The 21797-nt window shown below is 36.0% G+C and overlaps 1 protein-coding gene across 3 annotated transcripts in view; it reads right to left on the minus strand.

Moving 5' to 3' along the window:
* Positions 1-2422: 2422 nt before the first annotated feature.
* Positions 2423-21797, minus strand: part of SCEL (sciellin) — a 307279-nt gene continuing 287904 nt past the window's right edge. For all 3 annotated transcript variants that reach the window (XM_073894411.1, XM_025875050.2, XM_073894412.1), the window contains 7 exons: positions 20791-20853; positions 14446-14538; positions 13674-13745; positions 11752-11823; positions 8012-8120; positions 5818-5920; positions 2423-4423 (listed from right to left, as the gene is read on the minus strand). In XM_073894411.1, the coding sequence (XP_073750512.1) occupies positions 4407-4423; positions 5818-5920; positions 8012-8120; positions 11752-11823; positions 13674-13745; positions 14446-14538; positions 20791-20853 (529 nt within the window). In that variant the 3' untranslated portion in view covers positions 2423-4406. The remainder of the gene's footprint in view (positions 4424-5817; positions 5921-8011; positions 8121-11751; positions 11824-13673; positions 13746-14445; positions 14539-20790; positions 20854-21797) is intronic.

The raw sequence follows: 21797 nt of genomic DNA on the forward strand, positions 1-21797 counted from the left end.
TGCAGATGACATATTTTATATAGAAAACCCTAGAGACTCCACCAAAAAAATGTTAGAACTAAAAAAACAAACAAAACAACTGCCCAAAAAACTGTTAGAACTAATAAACTCATTCAGTAAAGTCATAGGATATGGAATTGATACACAAAAATCTTCTGCTTTTATATATACCAGATAACCACAATGAGATATCACCGCACACCTGGTAGAATGACTATTACCAAAAAGAAAAGAAATAACGAGTATTGGTGAGGCTGTGGAGAAAGGGACACCCCTGTTGGTGGGAATGTAAATTGGGGCAGCCACTGTGGAAAACAGTATGGATGCTCCTCAAAAAATTAAAAATAGGAGCACCCGAAAGGTGCAGTTGGTTAAGTGTCCAACTCTTGGTTTCAGCTCAGGTTGTGATCTCAGCAATGAGATCAAACCCTGTGGCAGGCTCCACACTCAGCATGGAGTCTGCCTGAGTTTCTTTCTCCCTCTCCCTCCCTCTCTCTCTTCCACTGCTCTCTCTCTCTCTCTCAAATAAATAAAATCTTCTAAAATAATAAAAATAAAACTACCCTGTAGGGGCACCTGGGTCGCTCAGTCAGTTAAGCATCTGACTCTTGGTTTCAGCTCAGGTCATGATCTCAGGGTCATGAGATCGAGCCCTGCATCAGGCTCTGTGCTCAGTGGAGAGTCTGCTTGAGATTCTCTCTCCCTCTCCCTTTGCCCCTCCCCTACTCACACTCCCTCTCTCTAAAATAATAAACAAACAAACAAACAAACAAATAAATAAGTAAAAATAGAACTACCCTATAATCCAGCAATTCCACTTCTTGGTGTTTATTCAAAGAAAATGAAAACGCGATTTGCAACAACACAGATGAACCTTAAGGTCCATGCTAAGTGTAGTAAATCAGACAGAGAATGACAAACACAGTATGATCTCTTTTATATATGGAGTCTTAAAAAAACAAGAACAGGGGGTGCCTGGGTGGCTCAGTCTCTTAAGTGTCCAAACCTTGGTTTTGGCTCAGGTCATGATCTCAAGGTTGTGGGATCAAGCCCCACATTGGCTCTGTGTTCGGTGAGGAATCTGCTTCAGATTCTCTCTCCCTCTTCCTCTCACCCGCCCTCTCTCTCTCAAATAAATTAAAAAAATCTAAAACAAACAAACAAACAAAAAACTAACAAAAAACACCCAAAACCACCACCAACAACAACAAAAACAAGTTCATAGATACAGAGACCAGATTGGTGGTTATCATAGGTAAGGGTTGGGGTAGGGGTGGGAGATATGTGTGTAAAGGGTCAAAAGGCAAAAATAAAAACATAAAACATTCAACAACCCCTAGGCATCTAAAGAAAGAGATCATCTCAGAATGGGGTAAGCAGCAGGAATAGATTCACAGATCCGTGCAATGTTGGAGCTGGTGGGTACATGTTGTAAGCGTTCTAAATCTCACATTTTATTTTTATTAAAAAAAATTTTTTTTTATTAGGTAAACTCTATCCCCAATGTAGGGCTTGAACTCACAAACCTGAGATCAAGAATCTCATGATCCACTGACTCGGCCAGTCAGGCACCCCTAAATCTCACATTTTAAGTAGTGACTAGGCCCACGGGGGAAAGGGCATGCCCCAAGTTAACGAAGATATTTATGGGTGCCCCTGGGGAATGCTGAGTACTTAAGAATAGGTGGATCTCTAATACCAACTTACTTACTTTGTTACAAAATAACCAGTAAATTCGGTAGGACACACACACAAAAATAAAAACCAACATCAGCATTGTTAGTTTGCCATAATGTAGACCAAACAGTCTCTTGTTTTGGTAGAGCTCTGAATCAAGCTGAATAGGAAAACATTTCAAACACTCATGATTTTCTATGGTAGTAAACAAGTCAGAGATCGCAGTGACAGTGAGCGTTGGACCATATCTCATCACCCATATCTAAGGACAGGAGTGGGTGCAATCAAACAATTAGGGTATACAAATTATTTCTTGACTACATTTTTATTTCTTAGCCTTATTAAAAGAAAGATATCTTAACAAATCCTATTTCTGAGATGATTATATTTCTTCCATTTTGCTTTTTTAGAAGGATATTGTCATGTTGCAGCCCTTCTTTTTAGAGGTATCTCTTAATTAGCAATAGAATTCAGGACCTGATATTCTGAGATTTAGGCGATTGTGTCCAGGAAAAAGATGCCAGTAATAACATAATTAATTGGCTGCAAAAAAAAACCAAAAAAAAAAAACCATGATCTTCCAAATTGTCTTAGAAATCTGTATTCTGATGGTGCAAATAAACCCAGACATAATGAAGTGGTCTTAGTGAATTGGAAGCCCTGCTTTCTCACTCTGTATTTATTCCATTTTTACAACAGCTTTTGGTTTATTTTAATACATTATTATAGAAGAAAGGGTCCATTAAACAGCTACAGAAAAGTGAGAAATATGTTCCTTTTAAAATTTTTTAAATGAAGCATTAAAAAGTAGAATACTTCTAAAATGATATTCAAATGATTTTTAATTACTACAAATGCATTGAGATGTTAATACACTTTATATAAAAGGGAGAGATACTCTTCCATCAGTCCTTTTCTGCCACAAATTCCAACCCTAAGAAAATTATTTCTTTTGATCCACTCTGATAGCCTGTAATAAAAGAACAATAAAACATATGGCTCAATTACCACTGCTTCTCATCAGGCATGAATTAATGAATATCCAATTATTATTAATTGTTTTTTCTGGCTTCCCCTCCATAGGACAACAATTATACATTGCTGTATTTTTATAAGCGCTTTGTACTTAACGCTTTGCAGACCAGTCTCTAAAAGAAACAGATTCTTGAAATCATTACACTGAAGAATAATTCTTTAAATTTATCAACGTTTGGAAAATACATGATGATCATTTAATCTCCCTAGTTGATGTCAGTTTTTCACAACTACCTTAAGCTTCCCTAAAATTCCTCCCTCTCTTCAATATTCTGTATGTCTTCCTTTGAGAAAGCAGTTGCTATGTGCATATAAAATAGTTTTTCAATTTCTCACAATAATACTAGTTCCTCATATATGATTATTGAATTTTCAATTCATCAAGAAAAAGCTCTTTAAAAATAAAAGCTATATGGTGCCTGGGTGGCTCAGTCAGTTAAACAACCCACTCTTGATTTTGGCTTGGGTCATGATCTCAGAGTCTTGAGATGGAGCTCTGTGTCGGGATCTGCACCGGCTGTGGAACCTGCTTGGGATTTTCTCTCCCCCCTGCCTCTCCCCCACTACTCTTCGCTCTCAAAAAAATAATAATAGTAAAATAAAAGCTATAGCTCAAGTAGTTAAAGAATTACATTAACCAGCATGGCATAGAATATACAAAATTATGATCTCTGTAATTGACAACACCGATATCAGCGAATGATATTTATAGACACTCCACAAAAAGGTTCTGTGTAACTGGTAGTTCATTTTATTTTTATTTATAAGCTGTCGGCAGCTGTAAAGTGCTATGTAATATGAATAGATGCGACAAGCAAAAGAACATGTCTTTGTAATCCACAACCATTATTTCTCAGAGATTATTCATATACTTGGATTTTGAAATGCATGCAAAGAAAATCTAACAATTTATAATATGTAAACTATACACATCATGTATAATTTTACCCATTACCCATAAATCCATGTTTCTGTTTTTAAAACATTCTATAAAAATTATATCTGTGGCAAACTGAAGGATAACATTAAATTGTTTAGATGTACTATTTAGTTCAATATGCTTAACAAACACATATTCAAATATGCTTTTAAAGAGAAAACAACACTTGCTTTAGAATCAGAAAATGTGGGGAGCAGAAAGGGACCAATCATTTTGTATGGAAGGGTCAAGTGATTCTCTGAGGTTCATACAACTTTATATGAAACATCTTTCTGCCAAACTTCATAAAAAAATTTCTATCAACATTTCTTTTGAACATAAAAGAAATATATCTTGCCTTTTTGACAGTTTGTCAGGATGTCAATAATGTCTGTAAATACAAATCTTTAGGGAAACAAAGATGGGAAAAAAAGAAACTTGTCTATAATGGCAACCACGATGCGCAGCCCACTTACGGAGCAGAGATGGACCTAGTTAGGGTTGACACAGCTCACTGCCATCAGAAGCATCATTCCTTTGACATTGGTAACTGGAACCACTTGAATTTTTCATGGCTAAATCTAACCAGATACCAGATGGCTTCCTTTATGTATATGACCTTATTGAAGGCAATTAGATTATTTATGCAATAGCAGAATTGTTAGTTGTATACAAGAGTCAATCTTCAATGTAAAAGCTTTTCTAGATGACATATTCTTAAAATAAAATTTAACTTCCTAATGAATGCTTTTCTCTTGATTTCCATGTGCCAGAATTATTGAATCCACTTAGCTGAAAATTTTAAAGAAAATAACAGTTAGAAATACAACTTCAGTACAAACATAAGCCTATAATTAAAAAATTTTAAATAACTATTCATCAACGGGGTAGTGGTGGATTAAGCATTTTATTTTTTCTTTCTACTGCATTCATCACTATGGCTTTTGGTCAGACACCATAAACACAAAGTTACCAATGCCTGGTACTTGTATTTATGAGATGCCTGAGAGTCGAGTCTTGACAACCAATATGTACTATAAAATAGGCAATGCATGTGGAGTGCACCTAGACAGGAAGACACAAAGAATTCTGAGTCTTTTGGTAATCATATCTCCTAAGCGGTTTCATGGATTTCTAGAAAACTGAAAGTTTGAGAGTGCCACCAAGCACACCAAGGCCTTTGATATAATACTGGATCATAATAAGGCTGCTAAATTACGAAGAAAATGGAATATGGGAACTGGCTGGGGAAAGCAGAAAATAGAAAGCCAAGTATGAATATAATTAGGTTTGTTCTTGTAATTGATACTGCAGCCTGATGGAATGTGGGTTTCTGAGTATTTCTCAGAGCATTTTCCAGATGCAGCCTCCCAGTACCTCATTAATGTCACACATTTATTGTTAAATTCCATATTTTGGATCCCATGTAAGAACTGGCCAGTAAGACATCAGGGAACTTGCCCTCATGTAGTTCTGTTGACCCGCTATCCAATATCATCTCGGTTATTCTACCTATGTATCATTAAATTAAAAATAAAATCCTGATACTGGCTATTAAAAACTAATCAAGTATCATAGGATTTTATTTTGCTAACTTAGTGTACTTTATGCATAACTTTCAGATCAACTTTTAAAGTTTTTACACTGCTTAAAGAAAATGAGTTAAAAATGCAAGTCCTTAGTGTTTTCTTCTCATATCATTTATGCCAATTAAGAGCTCATAAAAAATACTTAGATGCTATACTTAATATAGAATTATATAGAACTAGCTCTAAACTTTCCATTTAAAGATAACATTGAAAAGCATTTAGCATAGTAACCAAATTAGATACAAAAGTATACTTCAGCGCAAATATAAAAGGTCATTCACAGAAATGGACTTCAAACAATTATTTGAGCAAAGAAGATCTTTATTTTTGTTTGGAAAAAATAAAAAAAACTTTCCAAAATAAGTGACCTCTTTACTTAGTTGTATTATGCCTGGCCTGATATCAGGAGACAATCATATATATTAACTGATTTTATACCTTAAAATACTATGATTGTGTAACTACCTTCAGCTGAATTCTTAACTAAATGTAATTAATAAAATATTTTTAACTTTATTGAAATCCTTCATTTCAACAATATTAAGTGCTCATTAATATTAGTAAAAGTGATCATTTCTTAAAGAGCTTAACACTTACCCATTACTTTAGAGTAGCAAGGTTCACAGTGTATTGTCTGCCTGTAAATCCAAATACTGTCACCTGCTTGTAGGTTTTCCAAAGGCCGTTTGCATATTTCACACTAAAGGAAAAAACAATATATGAAGTTTGCACATATTATATGTGAAGTCTAGATTCTTAGTGTAATAGAAAAGCCCTTTTGATTCATTCACTACCATGCTACATAGCAACACTCAGGTGAAAGAGAACCCACCGGGAAAGTGAGAATGTACTTGTCCAGGACCCTAATGTTGAACTTTTCAAATAAATTCTCACAACATCTCTCTACTCTGAAAATGTGCATTTCAGGGCATATATAGCACTGAAGCTTCTACTTAACTCACAATAGAGTAGATATAAATTTTCAAAAATTGGTTATGCCAAGGATAAGATCACTACTCAATATCGCAAACAAAAACACAAAGCCTATTTGTTTGCTTACTAAGGGGGAGTTATGTTGTCCAATTACAGCCTGACTGGACAAAACAGACCTCTGCTATTACATAGGCTTTAGCGAACAGTTTGTTTTGTGTTGTGTTGGTTATGGAGGCAGAAAAGGGTTGACCTATGTTCTTTGGAAACAAGTTCACTGCTGAATGGCTGACTTTCAAGCATAAGGCTGTCACTGATTGGATGGCTTTCAGAGGTGAGTTCATTGAAGCAAATTGTCATTGATCAATTCAATACGTTTAAACAAGTCCAGGTGGTTCTCTATTATCATGGCTATAAGAGTAATACATCTTTTCTGAGGAGTGTGGGGACATTTTTATTCTCAGTAGTATTTTATAATTAAATCGAAAATGGAAATAAATCATCCAAAATATAATAAATGGAAATTATTGTTATTTACCAAAAGAAATAATTGGGAGAATTATCTTATTTTAAAAAGTTTTCTGCATAATAACTTTAAATAAAGAGCTATAGGCTAACTTTTGTTTCATTGAGTAAATTTTCATAACTAAAAGGAAATTTCATCTTCTTATAATTAATTGTACAATTTTCACAACTTTTTTGTGAATAATTTCACAAAAATTTTTCACAAAAAATAATTTCACAATTATTTTAAATGGAATTCTATAAAATGTGGCCTAAAATTGGACTTTTTTTCTCAAAACGAGGCATCCTATATCTGATTGCTATGTGTCACTGTCTGAAGCTAATTGAAGGAGAAGCAATCAGTTGTCAAAGTATTGCACATATTTGACTGCATTAGGTAATTATATCTATACCACAGAATGTCAGCACAGAAAGGATCCTTGGATTTAAGCAAATGATTCTTAAATTGGTTGCCCTTAGAGCTATCTAAGCAGCTTTTAAAAATACCAATGCCCAGGAATCATCTTTGAGATTTTTTTATTTAATCGGGGCCGGTCCCAAGCATTCTATTTTTCTCCTAATTGCTCCCAGATGATTATAATGTACAGCCTGAGTTGAGAACCACTAGTCTAGTCAGCTACCTATTTTACAGAGAAGGAAACTGAAGCCAAGCTAATTAGGTGCTGGTCCAAAATGAGCCACAGTTAGTGGAAGTTAGAACTCATACTCAGGCCTTCAGATTCCCAATTCAGTGCTCAACCAGTTACACCAACAACTATCATGTTAACCTGTTCAATATTACTGTGAGAAGTAAGAGAAATGGCGTATGACCACAAACTGAAGCATTCTGCTACATAAGCTTTATTTTTATTATGCTACAGCCACAGTTAGTTATAACTAATCATGTTCTCAAAAGCAGACTGACTTTCAACTATTGTTAAGCCTATCAGTCCTGATTTCATGCCTCATGTAAAAAGCTCCTAGGTTTCTTCTCAACAATTTCTTTTTCTTTTTGGATTTCATGATTTTTTTATGCAATGCATGATTCATTAAAGTGTTACAAAAACTTTTATAAAGAGAACAATATTTATATTTTTACAGATTTAAATCTCTAGGGTAAGAGTAATAAATGTGTCAGTAATCAACCCTAAGCCCAAAGCCAAGATAGTAATTATAAACCTTTGAGGTTCAGGCTGCAGAACTCTGAGAAATATTTAAGTAGTATATTATTAATGTGGATTAGATTATTTTTGAAGGCTTTTAACTTCATCTCATGTATTTCATCAAATAATTATTTTTATTCTAGTCATCATTATGCAGGTCTATATTTCATTAACTGCAATAAACATATCCTTACCTTGAAGCAAGTGGAATGGCAGCAAATTTGTAATTCATCTAAAATCATTTTTGCTTCTGTGCCCAAAGGTTTCCGGCAATAAGTACACATATCTCTTTCAATGACAGACCTATAGGGATGTAAAGAATTACAAATAAATTTGTCATCATGCAAGTGATGGATGTATTCCCCATAAAGTCATGTGGAAATGATATGTTAATTTTGTTGATACTTTAGGAAATTGTATGAAAATCAAGGAAAGTTTGGGACTTACTTATTCTATTAATAGAATTGATTCTTCTAGTTACCTCAAAATAATATCAAAGAATTAACATGAAGGAAAGTCTCAAATTATTAATTCATTAGCAATCAAGGGTGCATCTGGGCAGGGCAAAGATGTTCACAGTTTCCTAATTGAACTAGGTCATGAGTACCCCCTGAAGCTAGAAGAGGGTTTTGAATTATTAATTTGCATATATCATAGAAAAATTATACTGTAGATTAATATAAAATTTTAGCTCTCAAAACATTCAATAGGACAAAAATACAATTCCACTCAAAAGTGTTTTGGTAAATTCACAAATGATGGGTCCATGGTACCCCAGACTCTAGAGTCTAGAGTCCCCAAAATGCTCCCCTGTAACTGTGTATAATCTCTTGGTGTCTTTTAAGACTCAGAATTACAGGGCTAGCTTTCATGACAAAACTTATGTTCTCCAACAAGATATAACCCGTCCACAAATTTGATGAGGAAAAGAGAGTTTTGTTTTTTATTTTGGAAAAATAATATTCAATAACAAATGAACCACAGATATGATCAGCAAGTCCAAAAAGTCACACCATCACCTCATGAACGGCCAACAGCTCTGTGATTCTTTTCTTTTGGGAAGGTATTAGAACTGTCTAAAGTAGCACCCTGCAAAGTTTATTAGTTTCAGGGTGTGAGCAGCAGGCCTGAAATTTCCACAGTAGGGTACACAATGGGGTGGTAAAAGAAAAATACCCAATACTGGGGCACCTGGGTGGCTCAGGTGGTTAAACATCCAACTCTTGGTGTTGGCTCATGCCATGATCTCAGGGTCGTGAGATTGAGCCCCACATCCGGCTCCATTCTCAGCGTGGAGTCTGCCTGACTCCCTCTGTCCCTCCCCTTCACACCTCCCCCTCTCGTGTGTGCTCTCTCTAAAATAAATAAATATTTTTTAAAAAATAGCCAATACTTATATAGTGCTAATATGCTTTATACAGGCAGTGTGCTTTCCATGCACGTGGTTCATATAAACTCATTTATTTTTCACAACATGTCTGAAAAGCAGGTACTACTATTTTTACATCATTTTACAGAAGAAGAAACTGAGGCTCAGAAGGGTAAGAAATTTGCTCAGGTCATGCAGACAATTGAGTGGCAGTGGCAGGATTTGAGTAAGGCAGTGTGGACCCAGAGTCCCTGGGCTACCCTAGGCCTGCCCATGAAAACTATCGGGCTCCCTGGGGGAAGGTAAACTAGTCGTGCCTGGGAGCCTTGATCCTAGGATCAAGCCCAGGACTAGAAGCAGAGAGAAGAGAAAACGGATGGAAGGAGGAGGTGAGATGAGATTCAAGCAGATGAAACCTGTCTGGTTTTATACTTTCAGTCATTCTAGCACCCTCGTCCAAGTCCTTATATATATATCAATAAATATTTTCCTCTGTCAATTAACTCTAAAGGTACTTCCTTACATATTCCTGGCAAATACTTTCCTATGGATAATTCATATATATACATGCATGTGTGCACACACACTTAAATTTCCCATGTAAGACTGTAAGCGCTTCAAGAGTAGAAAACAGGCACTCTCTATCCCACTTCCATTGTAGAGGCACTGAGGGAAGAGCTGGGAATTACATAAAGGGAGATGGTCTCCTTCCTTCCATGAGGGCAGCCAAGTGTTTGATTTGATAATCACAGCATATTACGGATACATGGAGAGAATTAGGAGAGCGTGGCCAACGAAACAACTCTTCCCCGGCGTGGAGTCAGGGAGGCCTTGCTGGAAAAAGTGCCACATGAGTTAAAGCTTGAAGACAGAGGGGCTTTCAAGGTGAGCTCCGTGAGGTGCAGAGGGGCAGGAGAGAGGAATTCCACGCAGAGTGAACAGGATGTACCCAAGAGAGTATCTGGAGTGATTAAACACCAGTCAATATTCAGCAGGAACAGATTTTAAAGCCCATAAATAATTGTGCAAAGGAATTAGTCTTTATCCTGTTAAGTGGGAAGCCACTTTAAATGGGATTGAAATGCTTAGATAAGAACTCTGGGAATTTAGTTAATTTCACACAATAATCAAAAAAAGTTGCTTGACTGGTCTTACAGAGAATTGACTTTTGCTCTGATGACTAAGAAAAATTTTAAGGACCACTTGAGTAACAGAACTGAAATTCTTCATATTAAGAGCAATACTTCTGTGAAGAATGTTTTCCTTCCTTAAGTTAACAGTAACAACGAGAGCCCAGGGACAGCTCTGATGTTGGTGTTGTCCTTATTAAGGTCATACTGTTAATCAAAGACCTTTTGCAAAGCATTATGAAAAAAAGCTCTGTTTTTTATTTGTTAGTTTGGTTTTAGTTATCTAGGCAGTATTTGTAGTTTTAATGCTTGCATAGATGACTTTATCCCTTAAGGAAGTGTGACTTAAAGGCAAGACACTCAGAAGATCGCTGGTACTACAAGATCTTATAAAAGTGACAGAAAGAGGATATAATTTTGATGCCTGGCCCATCCGTGTTTTTCTTAGCCAACAGAGCATTGGTTTATTTTTTCTGAAAACATTTACTGAGTACCTGTTAGTTGCCCAACACTGCATTACAAGCTGAGGCTGTGCATAAAAATAAGATAGGCCCTCACCCTCAATAAGTCATATGTCCCGCCTCTGCTATAAAGAAACACCATCCATAAAACGTTGTACATTTGCATTACAGCTTGTTTCCGGTGGTTGGGTTGAAATGTTAATTATTTTCATTTTGTCCACTGGAAATCTGCAGGTTATATTCTCACGAGCATCACCTATGTGCCTCACTGAACATTAAATGGTAAAAAAGGATCACCAACAGCAAAAGCCTGGTGTCCGTTTCCCAGAACTAACTTGATATGCATTATAACCCCTGTCTTGAGAAGTGAGTGTGGGCCCAGAGCGCGTCAGAGCAGCATATCCACGCAGCTGTTTGTAAGGTGAGCTGGCTCTGGAAAACCACAAGGACGGAGGGTTGAGGGCACAGTCAAGTGATGCAATGGAGCCTAGATGCTAAAACTGTGACATTAACAGGGACTCCTGGGAATCAGCAACAGCAGAGGGGCTGGTCTGGGAGGTAGCTGGAAAGCATGCAAAACTCTACTGGAATCAAGTACATCAAGTACATCAAAATCAGAGAGCAGCAACACACAGGAAGCCAAAGAATTAATTCCTGGATGCAGAGGTTGTTGTACGTTGTTCCATTCGTACACATATATGACAATCACCATCAGGACGCCGTCTCTAAGTACAATGGACAACAAGAATCACATATTTCAATGTTACCTATATAATAAAAATATATCAGATGTGGATATAAAATATATATTATATGTGAAAGTATATATATGCATACACACATACATACATATACACTAAAATACATAAAATATATATTATAATGAAAGTATATATACACATATGTATATATAAGTGTACATGTAAGTATGTGAGTATATATACTTTTAGGTGTGGAAATAGAGACATACTCACCTATCTGAAGTCGAATAAACAGTTTGTATGTATTTTCCAGAGATATTCTGATATCCATCCTTCAGTGATTTACTAGAAACAAACACATATGGACGTGTGAGAATTTGACTATTTCCCTAGTCTTGTTGTACACACCCATATGCAGGTGACAAAGCACACATACCTCCTCATGCAGCCTTATTATTCTTCTCTGTGATGTTGCAAACATCATGGACTAACATCTTTTTTTTTTTTTGAATATAGAGAAGAGCTAATACACAAGCCACCTCCAAGGTGACATAAGTTGACATATCTACTGAAGTAAATAGAGAATAGGGCAAGGAGCACAGGAACAAGTATGAACAGGTAAAGCAGTTACCATTTCTCATGAAATTTATACTTCCCGTCCCTCATTCATTTACTAAAAGAAAGCCACATGTAATCTAACAGAGAAAAGGAAATACGCAAAGCATGAGCCAGTGTAAGCACATACAAAAATCACCATTCAGGTAGAGAAGCAGATTCTTGAACTACAGAAAGCTGTAGAAATGTTTATTTTTATTTGAAAACATCCAAGAACAGTCCAGCATGAAAGCAAAAAAAAAAAAAAGGTAATTTTAGGTCCTCTTTTTTCTATTTCTCAGACTGCTCCAGTTTGTAAATGTCAGTCTTTCCCGGAGACAAACGAAATCTGCAATGCACTAACCAGCTAGCAGCTCATAATTGCTTCCCAAGACTTATGCTACCTGGGAATATATTAAGGCTGGAAGCAATACATTCCTATTATTTCATACAGTGAGTGGTAATTCCACAACCTTCACCTGGGATTTTTAAATAGGAAATCTCTCTCTCCCTCCAAACTGCCCACAGGCAGACTGTTGTCAGACTCTATTTGGAATACGTAACGCATAATGCTAAGTAAGAGTGTGTACACATTTGTGCAGGATACATATATTATTACTCCCATTTTATTGATGAGGAAACTGAGATGTGAAGAGACTTAAGTTGCTTTTGCCAAGACCACATGGTTAGCAAATGACACAGATTCAATCCCAGATCTGACACCAGGATCTCTATGCTATACTGCAACATCAGCATACAGTTTAGGGAGAATTAGATTCAGCAGAAAAATTGAACTTGAAGCTGCATTTTACAAGGAAAATGATGTGTGGTTTTGAGAAACCTTTTTTGGAAAATTGTCCACCTTCTGACATACAATGATGTTCCTAGAGTCCTTTCAGGGACCCTCTCCAGAGATGCTCTCCCTTCTTTGAAATGGGCTCTGATTAACACATATGTCACAAAGATCACATTTGTATTCCCCATCAGTATATTACTCCACAGTTAGGCTAATTCTTGTTTTTGTACTCCCTGGAATGGAATGGGTTGTGAATTAATGACCTTGTTTGACATTTTCCTCAACACCCATCACTCCAAGCAGCAGATTTTTTGGGGATATCAATTCTCTGTAATTTGGGCCAGAGCGTATCTACTAAAGGTAATACCCCTTATTTCAGAATAAAGGCAAATGATAATAGATAGAAACAGAGTAGTATATAGAACTATTTAAGTGGAACTTGAAGTCAGCATAGGAATATCTGAGTAATTTTGTGTAATTTTGTATTGTGTAATTTTATAAAGCTTGTTATAAACATTCAGTTACATACAATTATGTGAGAACTGACAAATGGTTATCCTATTATGTATATACTTGTTATATTCAAGTATTCGGTTCATCCAATGACTACTTATGATTATTTGCCAACTACTTGATATTGGAAACATTATAAAGAATTATATACTTAGAACTTAACATACTCCTAAGTGGTCTTCTATTTGAAAAAATCCAAGCTTACTCCAAAATAATAGCATCTCTTCTTACACACAGATTATTTCAAAATTAGAATAAATGTAGCAAAATATTTTAAATAAATTTCCAGTACCTGTTCTCCACGTATGTCCTTGTATACACAAAGGTATCCTTCGGTCCTGCATGCCTGGTTTCAGCATTGAAGCTGAAATACAAACCATTTACTTAATGTTTAAAATTTAGTTATAAGGGTAATGAAAACAATAAGGCTATTATCCAATTCAATGCAAACAAATAGTGCTTACATATTCCTTTTAAATTATAACTTTTGAAATGTAATTGTTAAAGGGGTATTAAACCACTTCTGCAAAATGTCTTCATATCTCCCAGTATGTTCTTAGCTTCCACTGTCTTGGCCTACTTCCAGAATGCTGCTATGAAAATTGGTCACTCAGAATATCTGCTGTAGAGCATGAAGATTATTTGGAATATTTGTGTAATACATTTTACTGTTTGTTTCCCTGGTGTCTCATTCATATTTCCAAACCATAACTTTCCCCATAAATCTCAAAAAGTTGACCTTAATGAACTAACATGATAACATGTAATTTAATGAAACCTTTAAATCTATCTAAAGAATATCAACACCAATGTCACAAACAGGCTCTTAAAAAAAAAAAGTAAAATTTTCAGGGAAAAATCACATTTACACTTTCCTATGCAGGTATCAAAACTTCCCAATGACTGAGTTGTTAACTTAATGTCTTTGTGTGCAGTTTACATATAGTCACGGATAAAATTAGAAATTTATGCATTTCAAAGGAGGGGTCAGATTTTATATAAGATGATTTTCAAAAACAGAAGGAGAATAGTTCTGTCATTTGTTTTATAATTGGCTGCAGTACCTGAGATTTCTCCTGGCTTCATACATATGGGCAGGAGTTCTAGTGAGCTGGTTGTTTAAAGCATCTGTGGATCCATCGACTTGGCCATCTAGCCTGGGAAAGCAAACACAAATATTTGGCATTTCTAAGGCCACTTAGAAGTTTTTTGTTTTATTAAAATTCTGTTCAATTAACATTCTTTACATACATGAACCTCTTTATGTTTGTCTGGTTTCTGTGCAGATACACAAATAGAATACATACACTGTTTCACTCTCCACAGCGACCACTCTCTTACCTTTAAGAATAATCTACAGGCATGTGTCATATTATCTACAGCAGTGCCACTGTAGAAAGCTTCTCATGTATAATATATAATAATATATAATGTATAATATATCTTGAGAGTTTATCAATTTGATGAAAATTATCCAGGGGTTGCTTTTGGAAATTACAGTTTCCATCTTATTTTTAATGGAAAGGAATACTTTGAAGATTACAGATTCCTGACCTAGATTTCTGCTAACTCAAAAAAATATCACTACGCTTAACAAAGTGTAGGCATATTTTCTTTTTCCTCTGGAACAAAGGAAAATTTTAATGCAGGAATTGTAAAAATTTTAGCCACATTTCTCCCTCCAGATTACTAAACTCTGATATAGAAGAGATGTGAAAACCAAGAGGACAGTTGAGATCTTAATCAAGACTTATCATTTTTAAACACGCTGTTCCTTCCATTCCCTGATAGCTCTTAAAGAAGAGGAAAACATTTGTTTACATATTATCTCTGGCATACAGAAAATTATCTTCTAGTTTTAAGACAGATGTTTCACAAAACATACAGCTACATTAAAATGATACTAAGTAATGAGAAAGTAGAATTAACATCAGATTCTCTAACGTGATTATTAGAATATGTCATTCCAGGAATTATAAACCTAGCTAGCAGTTATTTGGAAATATTCAAATCATATCATATACAATACAAAAACCCAATTTTAACAGATAAACAGCTTCAAAGAACAAAGGTTGTCAGTGAGTCTGAAATGTGCTTGCACCAGCCTCAGCAGTATAAAATCAAGTTATCACCAGTTAGCAAAATCGGCAAATAGAAAAGGGAAATAATTTGCAAACAGTACTGTTATGGACTCAATTGTCTCCCCCCAAAATTCATATGTTGAAACCCTAACCCTCAATGTGATTTGCAGACAGAGCCTATAAGAAGGTGAAAAAGGTTAAGTGAGGTCATGGGTGGGGCCATAGGACTTGTGTCCTTTTAAGAAGAGGAAGTGACACGAGAGATCTGCATGTGTTCGTGCAAATACAAAAGAGAGGCCATGCAAGGCCACAGTGAGAACATGGCCATCTGCAAGCCAAGGAGAAAGGCCCCAGGAGAAGCTAAACCTGCCAACACCTTGATCTTGGACTGGCAGCCTCCAGAGTTGTGAGAAAATAAATTTCTGTTGTTTAAGCCACTTGGTCTGTGGTATTTTGCTATGGCAGCCCAGATGGAGTGATAATACGAGTAGCATTTCCTCGTTGTGTTTATAATGAGATTAATGACTATGCCTTCATGAAGATTTAACTTTTATAATTGTGAATAAAAACCAAATATTAGTAAACAAATTTGAAATGTGGAACAATAAACTCTTTGATGGATTTTACTCCACCAGTAGGTTTGGAAGATGACAGATTAAAAAAATACAGATCTTTTAGGGTGCCTGGGTGGCTCAGTTGATTAAGCGACGGCTTTTGGCTCAGGTCATGATCCTGGCGTTCCTGGATCAAGTCCCGCATCGGGCTCCCTGCTCAGCAGGGAGTCTGCTTTACCCTCTGACCCTCCCCTCTTTCATGTGCTCTCTCTCATTCTCTCTCTCTCTCAAATAAATAAATAAAATCTTTTAAAAAAATAAATTGCTAAAAAATATATAGAGATCTTTTAGACCTTTTATTTTCAAGTAATTTTAAATATATGGAAAAATTGCAAAGACAGTGTGGACAAGCCGTGTCTACCCTTCACCCAGCCTCTCCTAATACTAATACCATATATAACCATGGTACATTTGTCAAAACTAAAGAATCAACGTTGGTACAATACTGTTAACTAAACTACAGACTTCATTTGTATTTCATCAGTTTTTCCACTGATATCCTTTCTCAGTTCCAGAATCAGAATCAGGATATATCTTCCACAAAATCATCATGTCTCTTTAGTTTCCTAGGGTCTGTGATCATTGCCAAGTCTTTCTTTGCTCTTCATGAGATGGTGATAGATGTTACACAGGAAATTCTATCTTGATGCCAATAAGTGGTGATCTATTTTTTATTATTATTTAGAACCATAGAAATAGTTAGAAAATACTTTGGCAGTGAAATCACCTGTAGTGCTTTTTATAATGCTACAGGGTCCCACATCCAGATATTCTGGTTTAATTAGTTTGAATTACAGCTTGGGCACTGGGCTTCTTTTAAGCCTCTCCAGTGAGTCTCACGTGCAATTTAAGGATGAGAACCACCACCTTAGAGGTTGGGCAGTCCAACATCTTACCCAAAAGAGCACTGGTTCTTAAAGTATGATCCCTGGGTCAGCAGGTGGTTGTGATATACAGTAAAGTTTGGGAACTGGTGCAATCAAGGAACTCTGCCCAAGTATTCCTCTCAAATGCCTTAAACAATCCTCATAAAGGAGAACTCATAACTCACAATGTTTGTTGTTTAAGTTTTATGGTTAAGAAGTTATTCTTCATTGAAGCAATTGTTAAATTATAACTTCCAATTAATGGTCATAGTTTTGTTTCTTAATTAAATAACAACTCTACAAAATATAAACTCAAACACTGTATATAGGACCTTACAGAATTCCTAATGGAATTACTCTTGAGAAAATGTTTCCTGCAATAGAAATTCACCTTGAAAATTTACCTATCTGCAACCCTCATACATTGCCAAAGTATAAAATGGTACAGCTGATCTGAAAAACAGTGTTGGTTCCTTAGATGGTTAAACGTAGAGTTACTACACAATCCAGAAATTCTACTCCTAGGTATATACCCAAGAGAAATGAAAACATATCCCAAATAAAAAGTTATAGATACAGCATTGTTCACAACAGTTAAATACAATCCAAAAGTCAAAAACAATTCAAACGCTCATCAATTAATGAATGAACAAAATGCTGTTTAGCCATACAATGGAAAAAATACTATTTGGGAATAAAAAGAAATAAAATACTGATACATGCTATAATATGGATGAATCTTGAAAACATTACACAAAGTGAAAGAAGCCAGTCATAAAGGACCACATATTGTATGATTCCATTTATATGAAATGTTCAGTATAGGCAATTCATAGACAGAAAGTAGATTAGCAGTCGCCTAGGACGAGGGGTTGGGGAGAAAATGTGTGACTGCTAATGGTATGGGGTTTCTTTTTGAGGTGATAAATATGTTCTAAAATGGATTGTGGTGATGGTTGCACAACTGCATGAATATACTGATTAGGAACATATATTTACTTGGATATCCAGTTACTATACAAAGTGAATGCATTCATAAAGTGAATCAAGTTTCAGTTTAGCAGATTGGCCCAGGACTCTTACTTGGATTTCCATCATCTTACTAACTTAGCCTTAGCAGCCTGACATTAAACACCATAAAACAATTTCAACTGATAAATATCTATACCCCTGCAAACTTTATAAATCTCTTTTGCAAAAAGAATAAAATCTTATTAAGAGCCCACTATTTTGTATCATATGTGTTAGGGTTTACTTCTATAAAATGTCAAGTTCTTAAGCTCTTATAAAAATTTCAAATTTTAGGGTGCCTGGGTGGCTCAGTCGGTTAAGCGACTGCCTTCGGCTCAGGTCATGATCCTGGAGTCCCGGGATCGAGTCCCGCATCAGGCTCCCTGCTCAGTGAGGAGCCTGCTTCTCCCTCTAACCCTCCCCCCTCTCATGTACTCTCTCTCTCTCTCTCTCTCATTCTCACTCTCTCAAAATAAATAAATAAATCTTTAAAAAAAAAGGAAAATTTAAAATTTCAAGTTTTAAGTATTTTTTTAAAAAGTACTCTACTGTTGGGGCACTTGGGTGGCTCAGTCATTAAGCATCTGCCTTCTGCTCGGGTTGTGATCCCGGGGTTCTGGGATCGAGCCCCACATCGGGCTCCCTGCTCCGCGGGAAGCCTGCTTCTCCCTCTCCCACTCCCCCTGCTTGTGTCCTCTCTCTCGCTGTGTCTCTCTCTGTCAATTAAATAAATAAAATCTTAAAAAAAAAAGTACCTTACTGTAAAAAAATAAGAGAGGATTTGCTGCCAGAACACATGGGTTCATCCCACCTCTCTAACTTACTAACCTTCCGCACTTGGTCAAGTCTCTTACTCTCTGTGAATTTTCTCTATTTTCTTTCTGTTCCAGATTTACCCATTCACCCATTTTGACAGTCCTTTTTGCAGCCAGAATCCATGGGCACAAAAGTTGGGCCCAGAGACTTCTTTTTTCCACTCTTTTCCAGGTGAAAATTTTTACTATGGTTGCTGTGTCAGTGCCAGGGTGGTGGTGACATTTTCCATTTAATTTTTAGATAGCAGAACCATGAGAAATCGTACATCTACAGGATTGTGATAGAACTGAAGGAGAATAAACACCACCTGAAAACAGAACTCAGAGATCAACAAACAGTCTTGCAGTGGTGGTAGTTAAGACCTCGAGATGTAGTCACCGAATGTGCTGATTCCCGTCTCCCTGGGGAGAGAGTGGGTGTGTTTGCGCATGTTTCTGTCATCGTTGGATTATGTCAGGCAGGAGAAACAGATGGAATTGCAGGAAGGGGAAGGAGACTGTGTTAACTTTATTGTCAACCATGGTGTTTTCCATCTACACACCATCTTCAATGCAGATGGCCACACCCACACTGCCTTGCTTTAGAAAGCCAGACAGACCACGGAAAGCTAGAGTAAACTCCAGGTATGAGGAGGCAGAAACTGGGAGGTAGCAAAGAATCTTGGTTATCAAAGAGATATAGAGTAGAGAATAAGGAGGTCAACAGGCAGAAGGAAGAGTGGGAGGAAAATGGGGAGGAGCCAAAATTCATGGAGTAGCTGAGTTATAGTAATGACAAAGAACTAGGGTTAATGTTCACGGATTCTTGATGGAATGTTCTCTGGCCAAAAGGGAGCAATCTTCCAGTTCAGGCCTCTATGAGGCCTGGCCAGGCTACCATCCCTGCTCTTGAATTTCTATAAAATTTCATTTCTTCATTAATCCTTCCAATAAAACCCATTTCGTGAAAAAGCCACACTGAAATTGGAACATCTGTCAAATCATATTAAATGAAAAGTTCCTTAATCATACACGATCATTGACTTGAAAATTTTTTTACCTTGATCACTTCCAAATAATACTTGAATTATCTGGAAGACTGGTTAACTGTAAGCCCGGTCCTATCCCCAAAGTAGTGGATGTTTTTCTAAGATAAACAGATCCTATTGAAACTTTACCCTCCCTCATTTTATCAAATGCTTTTTGTGATTACAAGAAGAGAAGGCAGAAGATGATTTAAGGAATTAAGGGAACAGAAAGAAACTACCCATTAGATGCAAATCTTTTGTAGACATTATGGGGAAGAAGTGACCCAGATCTCTTCCTGCTTTTCCACTCTCCACACACAATGTTGACAATATCATTTCTTTGCATAAAAAAATTAATAGAAAAGACAACTGCACCTTGCAAAGGTAAAAACTAGGAACCTCTTGGTTTTGGGTCTCCCATATGTGGGGAGGGGGGATTGCAAAACATGGAAAAGAATTATAATTCTTTCTTAAACAGTCTGTAACAACAATGAAGTATAGCTTCTATAAACTATACTTTCCTTGTAAACAAACAAACAAACAAAAAAACAAAGTACAACCGTTTTAATGCTGTTATACTCTGTGGTGTAAACAACTTTCAAAACTAGGTCCTGTCTTATAGCTGTGATGAATTTGTGCATTCTTTTAGAACTATGTATCCAAGGAAGAAAGTCCCAGAGTGCTTTCTGCACCACTGAAGAACTACCAAGCAACAATAAGTAAAAATAAATCTTCACAGCCCAAGTGCAGAGCTTTGAATTTCCATGATGCCTTTTACACGAAGCAATTGAATAGAAGCCCCTTTGTCTGAAATTCCAACAGAATTTGAATTTTGTTCACTTTTTTCCATATCAACTATTAAGTACCCTGTATATTGATTTTTGTATTTCAGTAGTATTTATATTTATACCATAATACAATTCAACTCCTCAACAAATCTTCTAAGGTTATATAATTTATTTATGTAGGCTTATATGGGATTGATAACAAAAAAGTAAATTATAATAAGTCTTACCTTCCATTTTTGTTTTTAGGCACATTAGAATTTACTTCAGTTACATTTTTCAGGTCTTGGTCTCTATAGGAGAAAAATATATATAATATGTATAAATATAAATACGGGACATTGGAAATCTGACATTGAGCTAATTGACCTATACAACTCAAATATAAGAGCGTGGATTATGTGTGAGAGAGAAAGAACTAATGTTTTAGAAGTTTTAAGAAATCTGAAAATAAACAACCGATTTATAGTCCATTTAAGTTAACATTTAATGATTACTAACTTTGTGTCACAAAGTACTAACTATGTATTTTCACATGGATGATTTCATTCAGATCTCACAAAATCCTGTAGGACAGCATCTAGGGCTCAGGAAGGCTAAGTGAATTTTCCAAGGTCAATTAACTAATTTGTAAAAGAGTCAAGATTTGAGGCCAAGCCACCTGCCCATCTGAAATCAATTCTTGGATATTTAATTAGAGACTTCATTCCAGCTTTGTAGATCACAGAAACACGAAACCCAAAATTTGAATAAACAATTCATAATGTGGAGGATAAATGGGACAATTAGATTCTTGAATCGAGCTGCAGTAATGATTAGATACACTTTCATGATATACAATATCCCCTGGTATGTTATTCATACATTAGTTATTTATATATTTGGTTATAACACTGGTGGTTCTTGATTTTTTTTTTCCCATGAGTTTAGAAAAGGCTTTGTCATGAATCCGATTGATTGGGAGGCTTGTTTAGGAGTCAAAACAATGAAGTCATCTCTTTCCCTATTTCCTTGTTAATTAACCTTCCTAATCTTCCTTTTGTAAAGTAGACTAATCATATTTAATTTCATAAGGTTGCGGTGAGGATGAATGAGCTAATGTAAATAAAATTCATGGCACAATGCCCCCAGTCAAGTGTGAACTGAATAAGCATAAGTAAATGATAATTACTAGAAGTTCAGTGACACAGCAGTAGGCACTATTGATTCCAATATTTTGACGGACTACCTTTTCATT

Source organism: Callorhinus ursinus, unplaced genomic scaffold (assembly GCF_003265705.2).
Source record: "Callorhinus ursinus isolate GAN/ISIS: 27379988/994484 unplaced genomic scaffold, GSC_fseal_2.0 scaffold7, whole genome shotgun sequence".
Taxonomy (NCBI): domain Eukaryota; kingdom Metazoa; phylum Chordata; class Mammalia; order Carnivora; family Otariidae; genus Callorhinus; species Callorhinus ursinus.